Source organism: Carcharhinus amblyrhynchos, chromosome 22, assembly GCF_965287045.1.
Source record: "Carcharhinus amblyrhynchos chromosome 22, sCarAmb.v2.hapA, whole genome shotgun sequence".
Taxonomy (NCBI): domain Eukaryota; kingdom Metazoa; phylum Chordata; class Chondrichthyes; order Carcharhiniformes; family Carcharhinidae; genus Carcharhinus; species Carcharhinus amblyrhynchos.
The window spans coordinates 839,167-851,676 of record NC_137345.1 but is presented as its reverse complement, the minus strand read 5'-3'; the positions used below and the strand labels follow the sequence as shown (position 1 = coordinate 851,676).

Below are 12,510 nucleotides of genomic sequence, written 5' to 3'. Positions count from 1 at the left end.
CTTCTTCCTCCTGGGGATTAAGTCCTTGTTACTGAGCGATGTCCAAGGCAGAGTTTTCCACTGTTACCGGGGAAAGCCTGCCTGCTGCAGGATGAAGGATCTCCCAGGAATCAAAACCACATCTTCACCATCCTGACGGTCAGCTCAATGATCACTCCTGTGCCATTGGCCGAGCCTTTCCCGGGCACCATTGGCAGGAGGTCTTTGTCCAAGAGGTTGCAGATATCAGCAAGCAGCTGATGGGGCAGTCTGAGCAACTGACAGTCTGCTACCCAGACATGTTCAGGAGGGTTTGCGTATAATCCCTGAATTGGGGTATTGTCTCCCAGGGACTGAAGCTGTTCCTCTCTGTCTTGTGAACCGACAGGTGGGTGAGGAGAAGGCAGCCGTTCCTGTACCACATTAGAGGCCCAGAGTTCCACAACCTGCCCCCAGATCCGGAGAACGCTGGGAATGCAGAAATTCTGAGGCAGCAGAACCGCTCTTCAAGTAGTGAAAGCAGACATTCGGAACAATCCTGGAAGGATATCCTTTCCGTGAGGAAGCAGCTGTCAGGTCTCAGTGTTTCACACCTTTCCGGCTCCCCACTGTCACCTGGATCCCCATCTATCAGCCAATCCGCTAATTGTCAGAGAATACAGGATATTGATAGGCTGGAAAATTGGGCAGAGAAATGGCAGATGGAATTTAATCCGGACAAATGCGAGGTGATGTATTTTGGTAGGTTCAATTCAAGTGGGAGCTATAAAATAAATGGCAGAACTATCAGGAGCATAGACACAGAGAGATCTGGGAGTACAGGTCCACAGATCTTTAAAAGTGGCAGCACAGGTGGAAAAGGTGGTGAAGAAACCACACGGCGTGCTTGTCTTCATCGGACAGGGCATCGAGTATAAAAGTTGATAAAAGTTACAGTTGTATAAAACCTTGATTAGGCCACATTTGGAAAATTGTGTCCAATTCTAGTCACCAACTACCAGAAGGATGTGGAGACTTTGGAGAGAGTGCAGATGAGGTTTACCAGGATGTTCCCTGGTATGGAGGGTATTACGATGTGGATATGCCGGCGTTGGACTGGGGTAAACACAATAAAAAGTCTGACAACACCAGGTTTAAGTCCAACCGATTTATTTGATAATAAATTCACTAGCTTTCGAGGTTAGCCTCTTCATCAGGTGAATGGAGAGTTCTGGCCTCAGACTGCCTGTGCTTTATATGCTGTGTCTGGGGTCAGAACTCTCCATTCACCTGACGAAGGGGGTAACTTCGAAAGCTAGTGAATTTACTATCAAATAAATTGGTTGGACTTAAACCTGGTGTTGTCAGACTTTTTACAGTGGAGGGTATTAGCCACAAGGAGAGATTGGGTAAACTGGGATTGTTCTCCCTGGAAAGACGGAGGGCTGAGGGGCGACCTGATAGAAGTTTATAAAGTTATGAGGGGTCTGGATAGGGTGAACAGTTGGAAGCTTTTTCCCAGGGCAGAAATGACAATTACAAGGGGCACAAGTTCAAGGTAAGGAGGGAAAGGTTCAGTGGAGAAGTACAGGGAAGTTTTTTACACAGAGGGTGATGGGGGCCTGGAATGTACTGCCACAGTGAGATGCTTGGGGCAGTTATATTAACGATATATAAGACTTATCTAGATAGACACATGAAGAGATGGAGAATAGAGGGATATAAGTGGTTGGTTTAAATCAGTAAATGTGATTAGTCCAGGTTTGGAGGGCTGAAGGGCCTGTTCCTGTGCTGTACTGTTCCTTGTCCTTTGTCCTTTCACCTTGTTTAACGAGGGAGTTTCAGGAAGTCTGGGAAACCCTCACACTGAGTTGCACTCAGAATCCTGAGGTCAAACTGCTGTTAATGATCATTTCACTTGTTTAAACAACAGCCCCATCTGTCCGCGGGACTTTCCCGATGCACCAAGCACCACTCTCAGATTAAAGTCAGTCAGTATTTCTGGCTTCTCATCGCAGCCGCAGTTTCAGACCATATAACCTGCAGCCCGCTCAACAGGTTAAAATTCCCTCCAGAGATAGACAGGTAAACAGAGAGAAGAAGAATGCCCCAGGGCACATCACAGAAACATTCCAGAACAACTTTTGGCACCAAGCAACACATGAGGAGATACTGATACAGGAAACTAAAACCCTGGACAAAGGGGGACAGTTTTAAAGAACAAATTAAAGGGGGAAACAGGAAGTTAAAGAGGTGGAGACATTTCAGGAAGATATTCCAGAGTTCAAGGCATGGCTGCCAATGGTGGAATCACATTAAAATTGAGGACGTTCTGGACATTAGAATGAGGATGTTGAAGGTGCTACCTAAATGCAAAATGCTGTTGCTGGAATATATATATAATCATTGAAGGTTAGTTGACAGGCATTAGACACAGCAGATCCAAGATTCAGTTTTAATAGATTGAAAGGTTGAATGAGCGCTGTAATGTATCTCTGTAATGTGATGTTAACTCATTCATAAAAAATCTCAAATCGGATCAGGCCAACGTTTACAAACAGAGGAATTAATTTCCGCATTGGTGTATTCTTCATATCTTCCAGACCAATCACAGGAACACTGGTGCCGGGGTCTCGGCCATTGGTTGGTGAGTTCCCCACTGCCCTGTGTACCTCTCTCGGGGAAGATCCGCCACATCTTCTGCCACTCAGGCACTGAACAGGGCAGCAGTGGATATTTCCCCTGGGGTCAAGGACCCTGGAGGCGGAAGCCTCACCCACCAATGGCTGCCACCCAATCAGACGCTGGCAGTTCCATTGAATGGCAGCAGCCAAGCCTGAGGCGGGGGGGGGAACGTTCAATCTTCCAATGAGGCTGTTGATGGAGGCACCCCCTCCATTCCCACCTACCCCTCAACTCCTCCTGCCAGAGTGAACACTGAGACTGGATGGGAAATGGCCTTTTGGTGGTCATTAATTGGCTATTTAAGGGTTTTGGGGGTAAGGACAGGTCTCACCAATCACATGATAGGATCACAGAGAGGTCAGGGCGAGTGAGAACCAGGTGGGAAGGCCGTCCAGGAGGTTTTTACAGCAATCCCATCACCTATAAAACCACCAGAGCAGGAATGTCAACTTCTGCTCAGTTTCTGGGGGCAAGGGTGTTAGCCAACCAATAAAGACCAGAACTCAGTGAGATGTAGTTCCTTTCTGTTACTGAACTAACCATAGCTGGCACTGCTGGTGATCCCCCATGGTCCCTGCTGGTGATCCCCCATGGTCCCGGCTGGTGATCCCCCATGGTCCCTGCTGGTGATCCCCCATGGTCCCGGCTGGTGATCCCCCATGGTCTCGGCTGGTGATCCCCCATGGTCCCTGCTGGTGATCCTCCCATGATCTTTGGTGATCTCTCATGATCCCTGCTGGTGACCTCCCATGGTCCCTGGTGATCTCTGCCAGTGATCCCTTCTGAATGAGGATTTTCCCAGAGTTAGAGCCAATGGGGAAACTGCATCTGAAACGTAGCTGAGACTGATCCGATTGGGTTGATTCTCAAATATTAAAAATTTACCGTCACAGAATGGGATTTTCCAGCTCGCCCAACCCCTGGCAGCGGAGTGATGCCATTGGCCGCTGGAGGGATCGTCCAATCCTTCCAATATCTCACCTGCCCATCCTGGGGAGTGGAGAGGGGGGGGGAGGGGAATGGCCTTCGGCAGGACTGGAAAATCCCACCTCAAATCACAATCACAATTCTGTGAATCAGTACCGAGTAACAGTAATCCTTTTACTTTCCATTCTAAAATATTTCTTGGTGTGTCTGAGTGGGCGACAACTGATGGATCATATCAAACGGCACGTCACTTTGCTTGTTCACACCGGGCTGCTCAGTAACTGTACTGGACCGAGCTGCAACACTCAGAACATCTGCCATTTATCATTATTCCTGTCTGATTGTTAAAGAAACGCTTGTTAAACAATCTTGAGGCTGCTCAGAATTACACTAACAATCGATTGAAGATGATTACTTACCCCTTGTTAGAAGCCACAAACATTCAAACACACTGACCTGCATCGCAGAGCAGACAGAATGCAGACATTGCTACTTTTCTGAATATTGCTGCAGTTTTACTCAGTCTTTCAAAAGCATTTTAACAAAGATCTCCCTCCACCTGATTTAAAATCACTAACAACAACAACAAAAAAATCAAAATGCAATCATTTCCCGGGTGTGTGTTCGTTAGCCCCTAAGGAAATTAAATAGTCTTTGAAAAGCAAAAAACCTTTTGAACTCATGCCTGGGACAGGGGTCTAAGAAACTGACATAAATAGAAATAGCTTCAGGTGGGAGGAATGGAGGAAGAACACAATAGATTTCTATTGAATCGACAGTTTCACTCTCACTGTAACTCTCACTGAAGGGTAGGGGGTTTTAGTTCAGTCAGGCAGCATGGTCAGTGCAGGCTTGGAGGGCCAAAGGGCCTGATCCTGTGCTATAATTTTCTTTGTTCTTTCTTTGAAACCTGCCTTGCACAGTTTTGTAGCACAGGGACAGACTCGGAGTTCACCATTTCTCCTCAGTCACTGAAATCAGATGCCTGGGCCTCTTTACTGAGGAGACAAAGCTACCACGTTTCAGCAGAACTCTCACTGCCAGTGAGGAGGCATCAAACGATGACTCATTTTCACCGTCAATTCCTGCTGAGATTCCTGAATGAACTCCAGTAGTGAGCAGGGTGGTTACTGAGCAGGAATTGTTGGGATGGGGTTCTGCCACCTCTATCCATTCCACTTTAACTGGATGGACAATTACAGACGGTGCTGTCACGACCCCCGGTCGGTTTTGGGCTATGTTCAGATTTCTAAGACTTTTTTTCACAATCAGACCATTGAAGGTAAATCAGCTACCCGTGTAGTCTTACATTTAACCAGGCAAAACTTTGTAATCAGAGTGGGGTAGCATACGTGCATTGTACTGATTGGGGGTTAGTTTTATCACACGCTGAGTAAAAGCAAGCCTGAAACGGTGATATTGACTGGACATTACCATGGCAGCAATCACCTCATTTTATACTCGCCAAACACGTGGTGAACTTATGGATTTCAACCCATTGCAGATACGGATTGAACAGAATTGGGTACAGGAAACGGACATTATTTGTATAAGTATCATCTCCTGTCCAAAATTCAAAATGGTTCAGACAAAAAGGGAATGATTCACTCCTGCCTGGTCCTGTACAGCCCACGTGTGTCTCAGTGTCAGTTCCTGTATGGTCCGTGTGTGTGTGTCAGTGTCAGTTCCTGTACAGTCTGTGTGTGTCTCAGTGTCAGTTCCTGTACAGTCTGTGTGTGTCTCAGTGTCAGTTCCTGTACGGTCCATGTGTGTCTCAGTGTCAGTTCCTGTACGGTCCGTGTGTGTCTCAGTGTCAGTTCCTGTACGGTCCGTGTGTGTGTCTCAGTGTCAGTTCCTGTACGGTCCGTGTGTGTCTCAGTGTCAGTTCCTGTACGGTCCGTGTGTGTCTCAGTGTCAGTTCCTGTACGGTCCGTGTGTGTGTCAGTGTCAGTTCCTGTACGGTCCATGTGTGTCTCAGTGTCAGTTCCTGTACGGTCCGTGTGTGTCTCAGTGTCAGTTCCTGTACGGTCCGTGTGTGTGTCTCAGTGTCAGTTCCTGTACATTCCGTGTGTGTCTCAGTGTCAGTTCCTGTACGGTCCGTGTGTGTCTCAGTGTCAGTTCCTGTACGGTCCGTGTGTGTGTCTCAGTGTCAGTTCCTGTACGGTCCGTGTGTGTCTCAGTGTCAGTTCCTGTACGGTCCGTGTGTGTCTCAGTGTCAGTTCCTGTACGGTCCGTGTGTGTGTCTCAGTGTCAGTTCCTGTACGGTCCGTGTGTGTGTCTCAGTGTCAGTTCCTGTACATTCCGTGTGTGTCTCAGTGTCAGTTCCTGTACGGTCCGTGTGTGTCTCAGTGTCAGTTCCTGTACATTCCGTGTGTGTCTCAGTGTCAGTTCCTGTACGGTCCGTGTGTGTGTCTCAGTGTCAGTTCCTGTACATTCCGTGTGTGTCTCAGTGTCAGTTCCTGTACGGTCCGTGTGTGTCTCAGTGTCAGTTCCTGTACGGTCCGTGTGTGTCTGTGTCAGTTCCTGTACGGTCCGTGTGTGTCTCAGTGTCAGTTCCTGTACGGTCCATGTGTGTCTCAGTGTCAGTTCCTGTACGGTCCATGTGTGTCTCAGTGTCAGTTCCTGTACGGTCCATGTGTGTCTCAGTGTCAGTTCCTGTACGGTCCGTGTGTGTCTCAGTGTCAGTTCCTGTACGGTCCGTGTGTGTGTCTCAGTGTCAGTTCCTGTACGGTCCGTGTGTGTCTCAGTGTCAGTTCCTGTACGGTCCGTGTGTGTCTCAGTGTCAGTTCCTGTACGGTCCGTGTGTGTGTCAGTGTCAGTTCCTGTACGGTCCATGTGTGTCTCAGTGTCAGTTCCTGTACGGTCCGTGTGTGTCTCAGTGTCAGTTCCTGTACGGTCCGTGTGTGTGTCTCAGTGTCAGTTCCTGTACATTCCGTGTGTGTCTCAGTGTCAGTTCCTGTACGGTCCGTGTGTGTCTCAGTGTCAGTTCCTGTACGGTCCGTGTGTGTGTCTCAGTGTCAGTTCCTGTACGGTCCGTGTGTGTCTCAGTGTCAGTTCCTGTACGGTCCGTGTGTGTCTCAGTGTCAGTTCCTGTACGGTCCGTGTGTGTGTCTCAGTGTCAGTTCCTGTACGGTCCGTGTGTGTGTCTCAGTGTCAGTTCCTGTACATTCCGTGTGTGTCTCAGTGTCAGTTCCTGTACGGTCCGTGTGTGTCTCAGTGTCAGTTCCTGTACATTCCGTGTGTGTCTCAGTGTCAGTTCCTGTACGGTCCGTGTGTGTGTCTCAGTGTCAGTTCCTGTACATTCCGTGTGTGTCTCAGTGTCAGTTCCTGTACGGTCCGTGTGTGTCTCAGTGTCAGTTCCTGTACGGTCCGTGTGTGTCTGTGTCAGTTCCTGTACGGTCCGTGTGTGTCTCAGTGTCAGTTCCTGTACGGTCCATGTGTGTCTCAGTGTCAGTTCCTGTACGGTCCGTGTGTGTGTCTCAGTGTCAGTTCCTGTACATTCTGTGTGTGTCTCAGTGTCAGTTCCTGTACGGTCCGTGTGTGTCTCAGTGTCAGTTCCTGTACAGTCTGTGTGTGTGTGTCTCAGTGTCAGTTCCTGTACGGTCCGTGTGTGTCTCAGTGTCAGTTCCTGTACGGTCCGTGTGTGTCTCAGTGTCAGTTCCTGTACATTCCGCGTGTGTCTCAGTGTCAGTTCCTGTACGGTCCGTGTGTGTGTCTCAGTGTCAGTTCCTGTACGGTCCGTGTGTGTGTCTCAGTGTCAGTTCCTGTACATTCCGTGTGTGTCTCAGTGTCAGTTCCTGTACGGTCCGTGTGTGTGTCTCAGTGTCAGTTCCTGTACAGTCCGTGTGTGTCTCAGTGTCAGCTCCTGTACGGTCCGTGTGTGTCTCAGTGTCAGCTCCTGTACGGTCCGTGTGTGTCTCAGTGTCAGTTCCTGTACGGTCCGTGTGTGTCTGTGTCAGTTCCTGTACGGTCCGTGTGTGTCTCAGTGTCAGTTCCTGTACGGTCCATGTGTGTCTCAGTGTCAGTTCCTGTACGGTCCGTGTGTGTGTCTCAGTGTCAGTTCCTGTACATTCTGTGTGTGTCTCAGTGTCAGTTCCTGTACGGTCCATGTGTGTCTCAGTGTCAGTTCCTGTACGGTCCGTGTGTGTGTCTCAGTGTCAGTTCCTGTACGGTCCATGTGTGTCTCAGTGTCAGTTCCTGTACGGTCCGTGTGTGTGTCTCAGTGTCAGTTCCTGTACATTCTGTGTGTGTCTCAGTGTCAGTTCCTGTACGGTCCGTGTGTGTGTCTCAGTGTCAGTTCCTGTACATTCTGTGTGTGTCTCAGTGTCAGCTCCTGTACAGTCCATGTGTGTCTCAGTGTCAGTTCCTGTACATTCTGTGTGTGTCTCAGTGTCAGTTCCTCTACGGTCCATGTGTGTCTCAGTGTCAGTTCCTGTACGGTCCGTGTGTGTGTCTCAGTGTCAGTTCCTGTACATTCTGTGTGTGTCTCAGTGTCAGTTCCTGTACGGTCCATGTGTGTCTCAGTGTCAGTTCCTGTACGGTCCGTGTGTGTCTCAGTGTCAGTTCCTGTACATTCTGTGTGTGTCTCAGTGTCAGTTCCTGTACGGTCCGTGTGTGTGTGTCAGTGTCAGTTCCTGTACGGTCCGTGTGTGTCTCAGTGTCAGTTCCTGTACGGTCCGTGTGTGTCTCAGTGTCAGTTCCTGTACATTCCGCGTGTGTCTCAGTGTCAGTTCCTGTACGGTCCGTGTGTGTCTCAGTGTCAGTTCCTGTACATTCCGTGTGTGTCTCAGTGTCAGTTCCTGTACAGTCCGTGTGTGTCTCAGTGTCAGTTCCTGTACGGTCCGTGTGTGTCTCAGTGTCAGTTCCTGTACGGTCCGTGTGTGTGTCTCAGTGTCAGTTCCTGTACGGTCCGTGTGTGTCTCAGTGTCAGTTCCTGTACGGTCCGTGTGTGTCTCAGTGTCAGTTCTTGTACAGTCCGTGTGTGTCTCAGTGTCAGTTCCTGTACGGTCCGTGTGTGTCTCAGTGTCAGTTCTTGTACAGTCCATGTGTGTGTGTGTGTGTCTCAGTGTCAGTTCCTGTACGGTCCGTGTGTGTCTCAGTGTCAGTTCCTGTACGGTCCGTGTGTGTCTCAGTGTCAGTTCCTGTACAGTCTGTGTGTGTCTCAGTGTCAGTTCCTGCATGGTCCGTGTGTGTCTCAGTGTCAGTTCCTGTACGGTCCGTGTGTGTCTCAGTGTCAGTTCCTGCATGGTCCGTGTGTGTCTCAGTGTCAGTTCCTGTACAGTCCGTGTGTGTCTCAGTGTCAGTTCCTGCATGGTCCGTGTGTGTCTCAGTGTCAGTTCCTGTACGGTCCGTGTGTGTGTCTCAGTGTCAGTTCCTGTACAGTCTGTGTGTGTCTCAGTGTCAGTTCCTGTACGGTCCGTGTGTGTGTCTCAGTGTCAGTTCCTGTACAGTCCGTGTGTGTCTCAGTGTCAGTTCCTGTACAGTCTGTGTGTGTCTCAGTGTCAGTTCCTGTACGGTCCGTGTGTGTGTCTCAGTGTCAGTTCCTGTACGGTCCGTGTGTGTGTCTCAGTGTCAGTTCCTGTACGGTCCGTGTGTGTGTCTCAGTGTCAGTTCCTGTACAGTCCATGTGTGTCTCAGTGTCAGCTCCTGTACGGTCCGTGTGTGTCTCAGTGTCAGTTCCAGTACGGTCCATGTGTGTGTCTCAGTGTCAGTTCCTGTACGGTCCGTGTGTGTCTCAGTGTCAGTTCCTGTACAGTCCGTGTGTGTCTCAGTGTCAGCTCCTGTACGGTCCGTGTGTGTCTCAGTGTCAGTTCCAGTACGGTCCATGTGTGTGTCTCAGTGTCAGTTCCTGTACGGTCCGTGTGTGTCTCAGTGTCAGTTCCTGTACAGTCCGTGTGTGTCTCAGTGTCAGCTCCTGTACGGTCCGTGTGTGTCTCAGTGTCAGTTCCAGTACGGTCCATGTGTGTGTCTCAGTGTCAGTTCCTGTACGGTCCGTGTGTGTCTCAGTGTCAGTTCCTGTACGGTCCGTGTGTGTCTCAGTGTCAGTTCCTGTACGGTCCGTGTGTGTGTCTCAGTGTCAGTTCCTGTACGGTCCGTGTGTGTGTCTCAGTGTCAGTTCCTGTACGGTCCGTGTGTGTGTCTCAGTGTCAGTTCCTGTACGGTCCGTGTGTGTGTCTCAGTGTCAGTTCCAGTACGGTCCGTGTCCGTCAGTTCCTGGACATTCTGGGACAATTTTACCATTTTGATTTGAAGCGCTGAATTTGGGCGTGATTATGATCAGATTTGGAAATCTGTTCTCAGGCGCCCTCATACGGATCTGGGACCTGAATCACCCTGCGGGCGGTGCTGAGCGTGCCTAAAATGATCGGAGCTCTGAACTGCGCACGTGCAGTAAAACAAAATTTGAAAAACGCGTTCCCCCCACATCATGCCCAGGTTGCAAATAATGGGATCCATGGCTCCCACAGACATTGCCCCAACCCCACAACGTTACTGTATGCCTTATCCACCCACTCCCCACTACCCAGACCGATCGCGACCCCCTGCCCCACTTCCCCGCACTGATCGCTTGCAGGGTAGCAGCGCACCGCCTCCCCCAGCCCCCGTGCTCCCCCACCACCCCCCCTGCTCCTGCGCTCCCCCCTCCCCCTCCCCCCACCCCCCAACAGCAGAGAATGATCTGGCCTGCCAAACCGCTGCCCCCCCACCCCCCAAACGTGATGGTAAATGGGGAAATGCCGGTAAGATTAATTAATTCAATTTAACTGTTTGCAAATGCATCTAAATTGCCGTTATGCTCGATTCGGAAGCGGTCCCAATCGCAGCCATTTTCGGGTAAAGTGGGAATCTGCACAGACGCAGCTACGGATCGCGCTATTCACCTCATTCCCGACTTTACCAACTTTTCACGCCCAAAAACTGGCCCAGCGCAGTGGTAAAATCGGGCCCTCTGTCTGTGTGTGCTCAGAGACAACTCCTGTCCTTAACGAGATACACATTGCTATTAGAATAACGTAGGATCAGTTCCTGTGTATTATGTTTGACAGTCGAAACAGCACAGTTTAGATGTGATGTATGACACAGACCTGGACTGTCTGCTGCTGCTTGTCATTTGCACTGGGAGAGTTGAGGCCTGTAGCTTGATGAAGGAGAAGTTGTCTCGCTGCTTGGAGAGCCTGCATTCAAACAGGAAGAAAAGAGACAAATGAGAAAAGGCTGTAGATCCCAAATCCTTTTCACACTGACCCCAAATTAACTGTCTGGTCAAACCTTAATGGAAAACTACAGCCACGCCAGCTGTGTCTGACTATACACACCTGTGTCACAGCATTCACATCTGGGATCACCGAGCACTGCACAGTTGTTTGTGGAAAATTGTCACTTAACATCTGTGCAGGTGTCTAGAAACACACAGAGAAACACAGAAACTAGAAGCAGGAGAAGGAGGAGGCCATTTGGCCCTTTCAAGCCTACTCCACCATTCATTTTGATCATGGCTGATCATTAAATTCAATATCCTGATCCCGCCTTCCCCCCAACATCTCTTGACCCCTTCAGCCCCAAGAGCGATATCTAATTTCTTCTTGAAATTACACAATGTTTTGGCCTCAACTACTTTCTGTGGGAGTGAATTCCACACATTCACCACCCTCTGGGTGAAAAAATTTCTCCTCATCTTAGTTCTAAAAGGTTTACCCCTTATCCTCAAACTATGACCCTTGGTTCTGGATTCCCTGACCATCGGGAACATTCTTTCTGAATCTACCCTGTCTAACCCTGTGAGAATTTTCTACGTTTCTATGAGATCCCCTCTCACTCTTCTAAACTCCAGTGAATATAATCCTAACCAATTTAGTCTCTCATCAAATAATAGACCCACCCCCCCATCCCAGGAATCAACCTGGTAAACCTCCCTAATAAAGCATTGCAAACTGTAACTTTCCCTCTTTTCAATATAATCTGTGACAGCATTAGGTTTACTCGGAAGAGTTGGGTAAAATTCCACGTGTGTGGCATTACCACAACTTCCTGTTTCAATTCTGACGCTGTCTCTCCCTCTGGATTTGAGGTGTATCGAAGCTGAAGCCTCCAAGCTCCTTCCTGGGTCTGACTTGTATATTCCAGTCCCAGGAAGTGGGAATAGAATCATCCCCAACTTCCCTGGGTTAGGGAGGGGACGAGGTGGTCCAGGGTTCTATCTCCGATCAAGTTCACCCTGGACAACCACAGACACACCTCACTGCTACAACAACTTGCAATTCTATAGCACCTCTGACAAAAGAAATGGTGGCACAGTGGTTAGCACTGTTGCCTCACAGCACCAGGAAGCGGGGTTCAAATCCAGCCTCGGGTGACTGTGTATGTGGAATCTGCACATTCTTCCTGTGTCTACATGGGTTTTCTCCCACAGTCGAAAGATGTGCGCGTTAGGTAGATTGGCTATGCTAAAGTGTCAGGGGATTAGCAGGGTAAATACATGGAGTTACGGGAATAGGGCCTGGGTGGGATTGTGGTCGGTACAGACTCGATGGGCCAAATGGCCTCCATTTGCACCGTAGGGATTCTATGAAAACACCTCAAAGCAATTCACAGGAGCGTAATCAGACAAATCTCAATACCATCCCCAAGGCAGGAGTGGTGAATGAGGAGTTGGGATAAATATGTGGGCTTTCAGGAAGATCAGAAAGTTGGAAAAGGAGCTGGAGAGGTTTAGGGAGGGAATTCCTGGGAAAAACAACAGGAGGAATGATAAGGATTGTTAATGTGGCAATGACTGAGGCAGTGACAGTGCCCATTATGGAACTTTTTGATCTAGTTTAGGCTCGGTGCTCAGTTTTGTACTTTCCCAGCGTATTCAGTTCAGAAAAAAACAATCAGTTTAGAAAGTTTGACGAGAATAAACCAGATTATTGAGAATGAATAGAAACAGTTAATTATAAT

The 12,510-nt window shown here is 49.2% G+C and overlaps 1 protein-coding gene across 3 annotated transcripts in view; it reads right to left on the bottom strand.

The window, feature by feature from the left end:
• Positions 1–12,510, bottom strand: part of foxp4 (forkhead box P4) — a 339,940-nt gene that overhangs the window by 156,745 nt on the left and 170,685 nt on the right. For all 3 annotated transcript variants that reach the window (XM_080210242.1, XM_080210241.1, XM_080210243.1), the window contains exon 3: positions 10,656–10,745. In XM_080210242.1, coding sequence (XP_080066368.1) covers positions 10,656–10,745 — 90 coding nt within the window. The remainder of the gene's footprint in view (positions 1–10,655; positions 10,746–12,510) is intronic.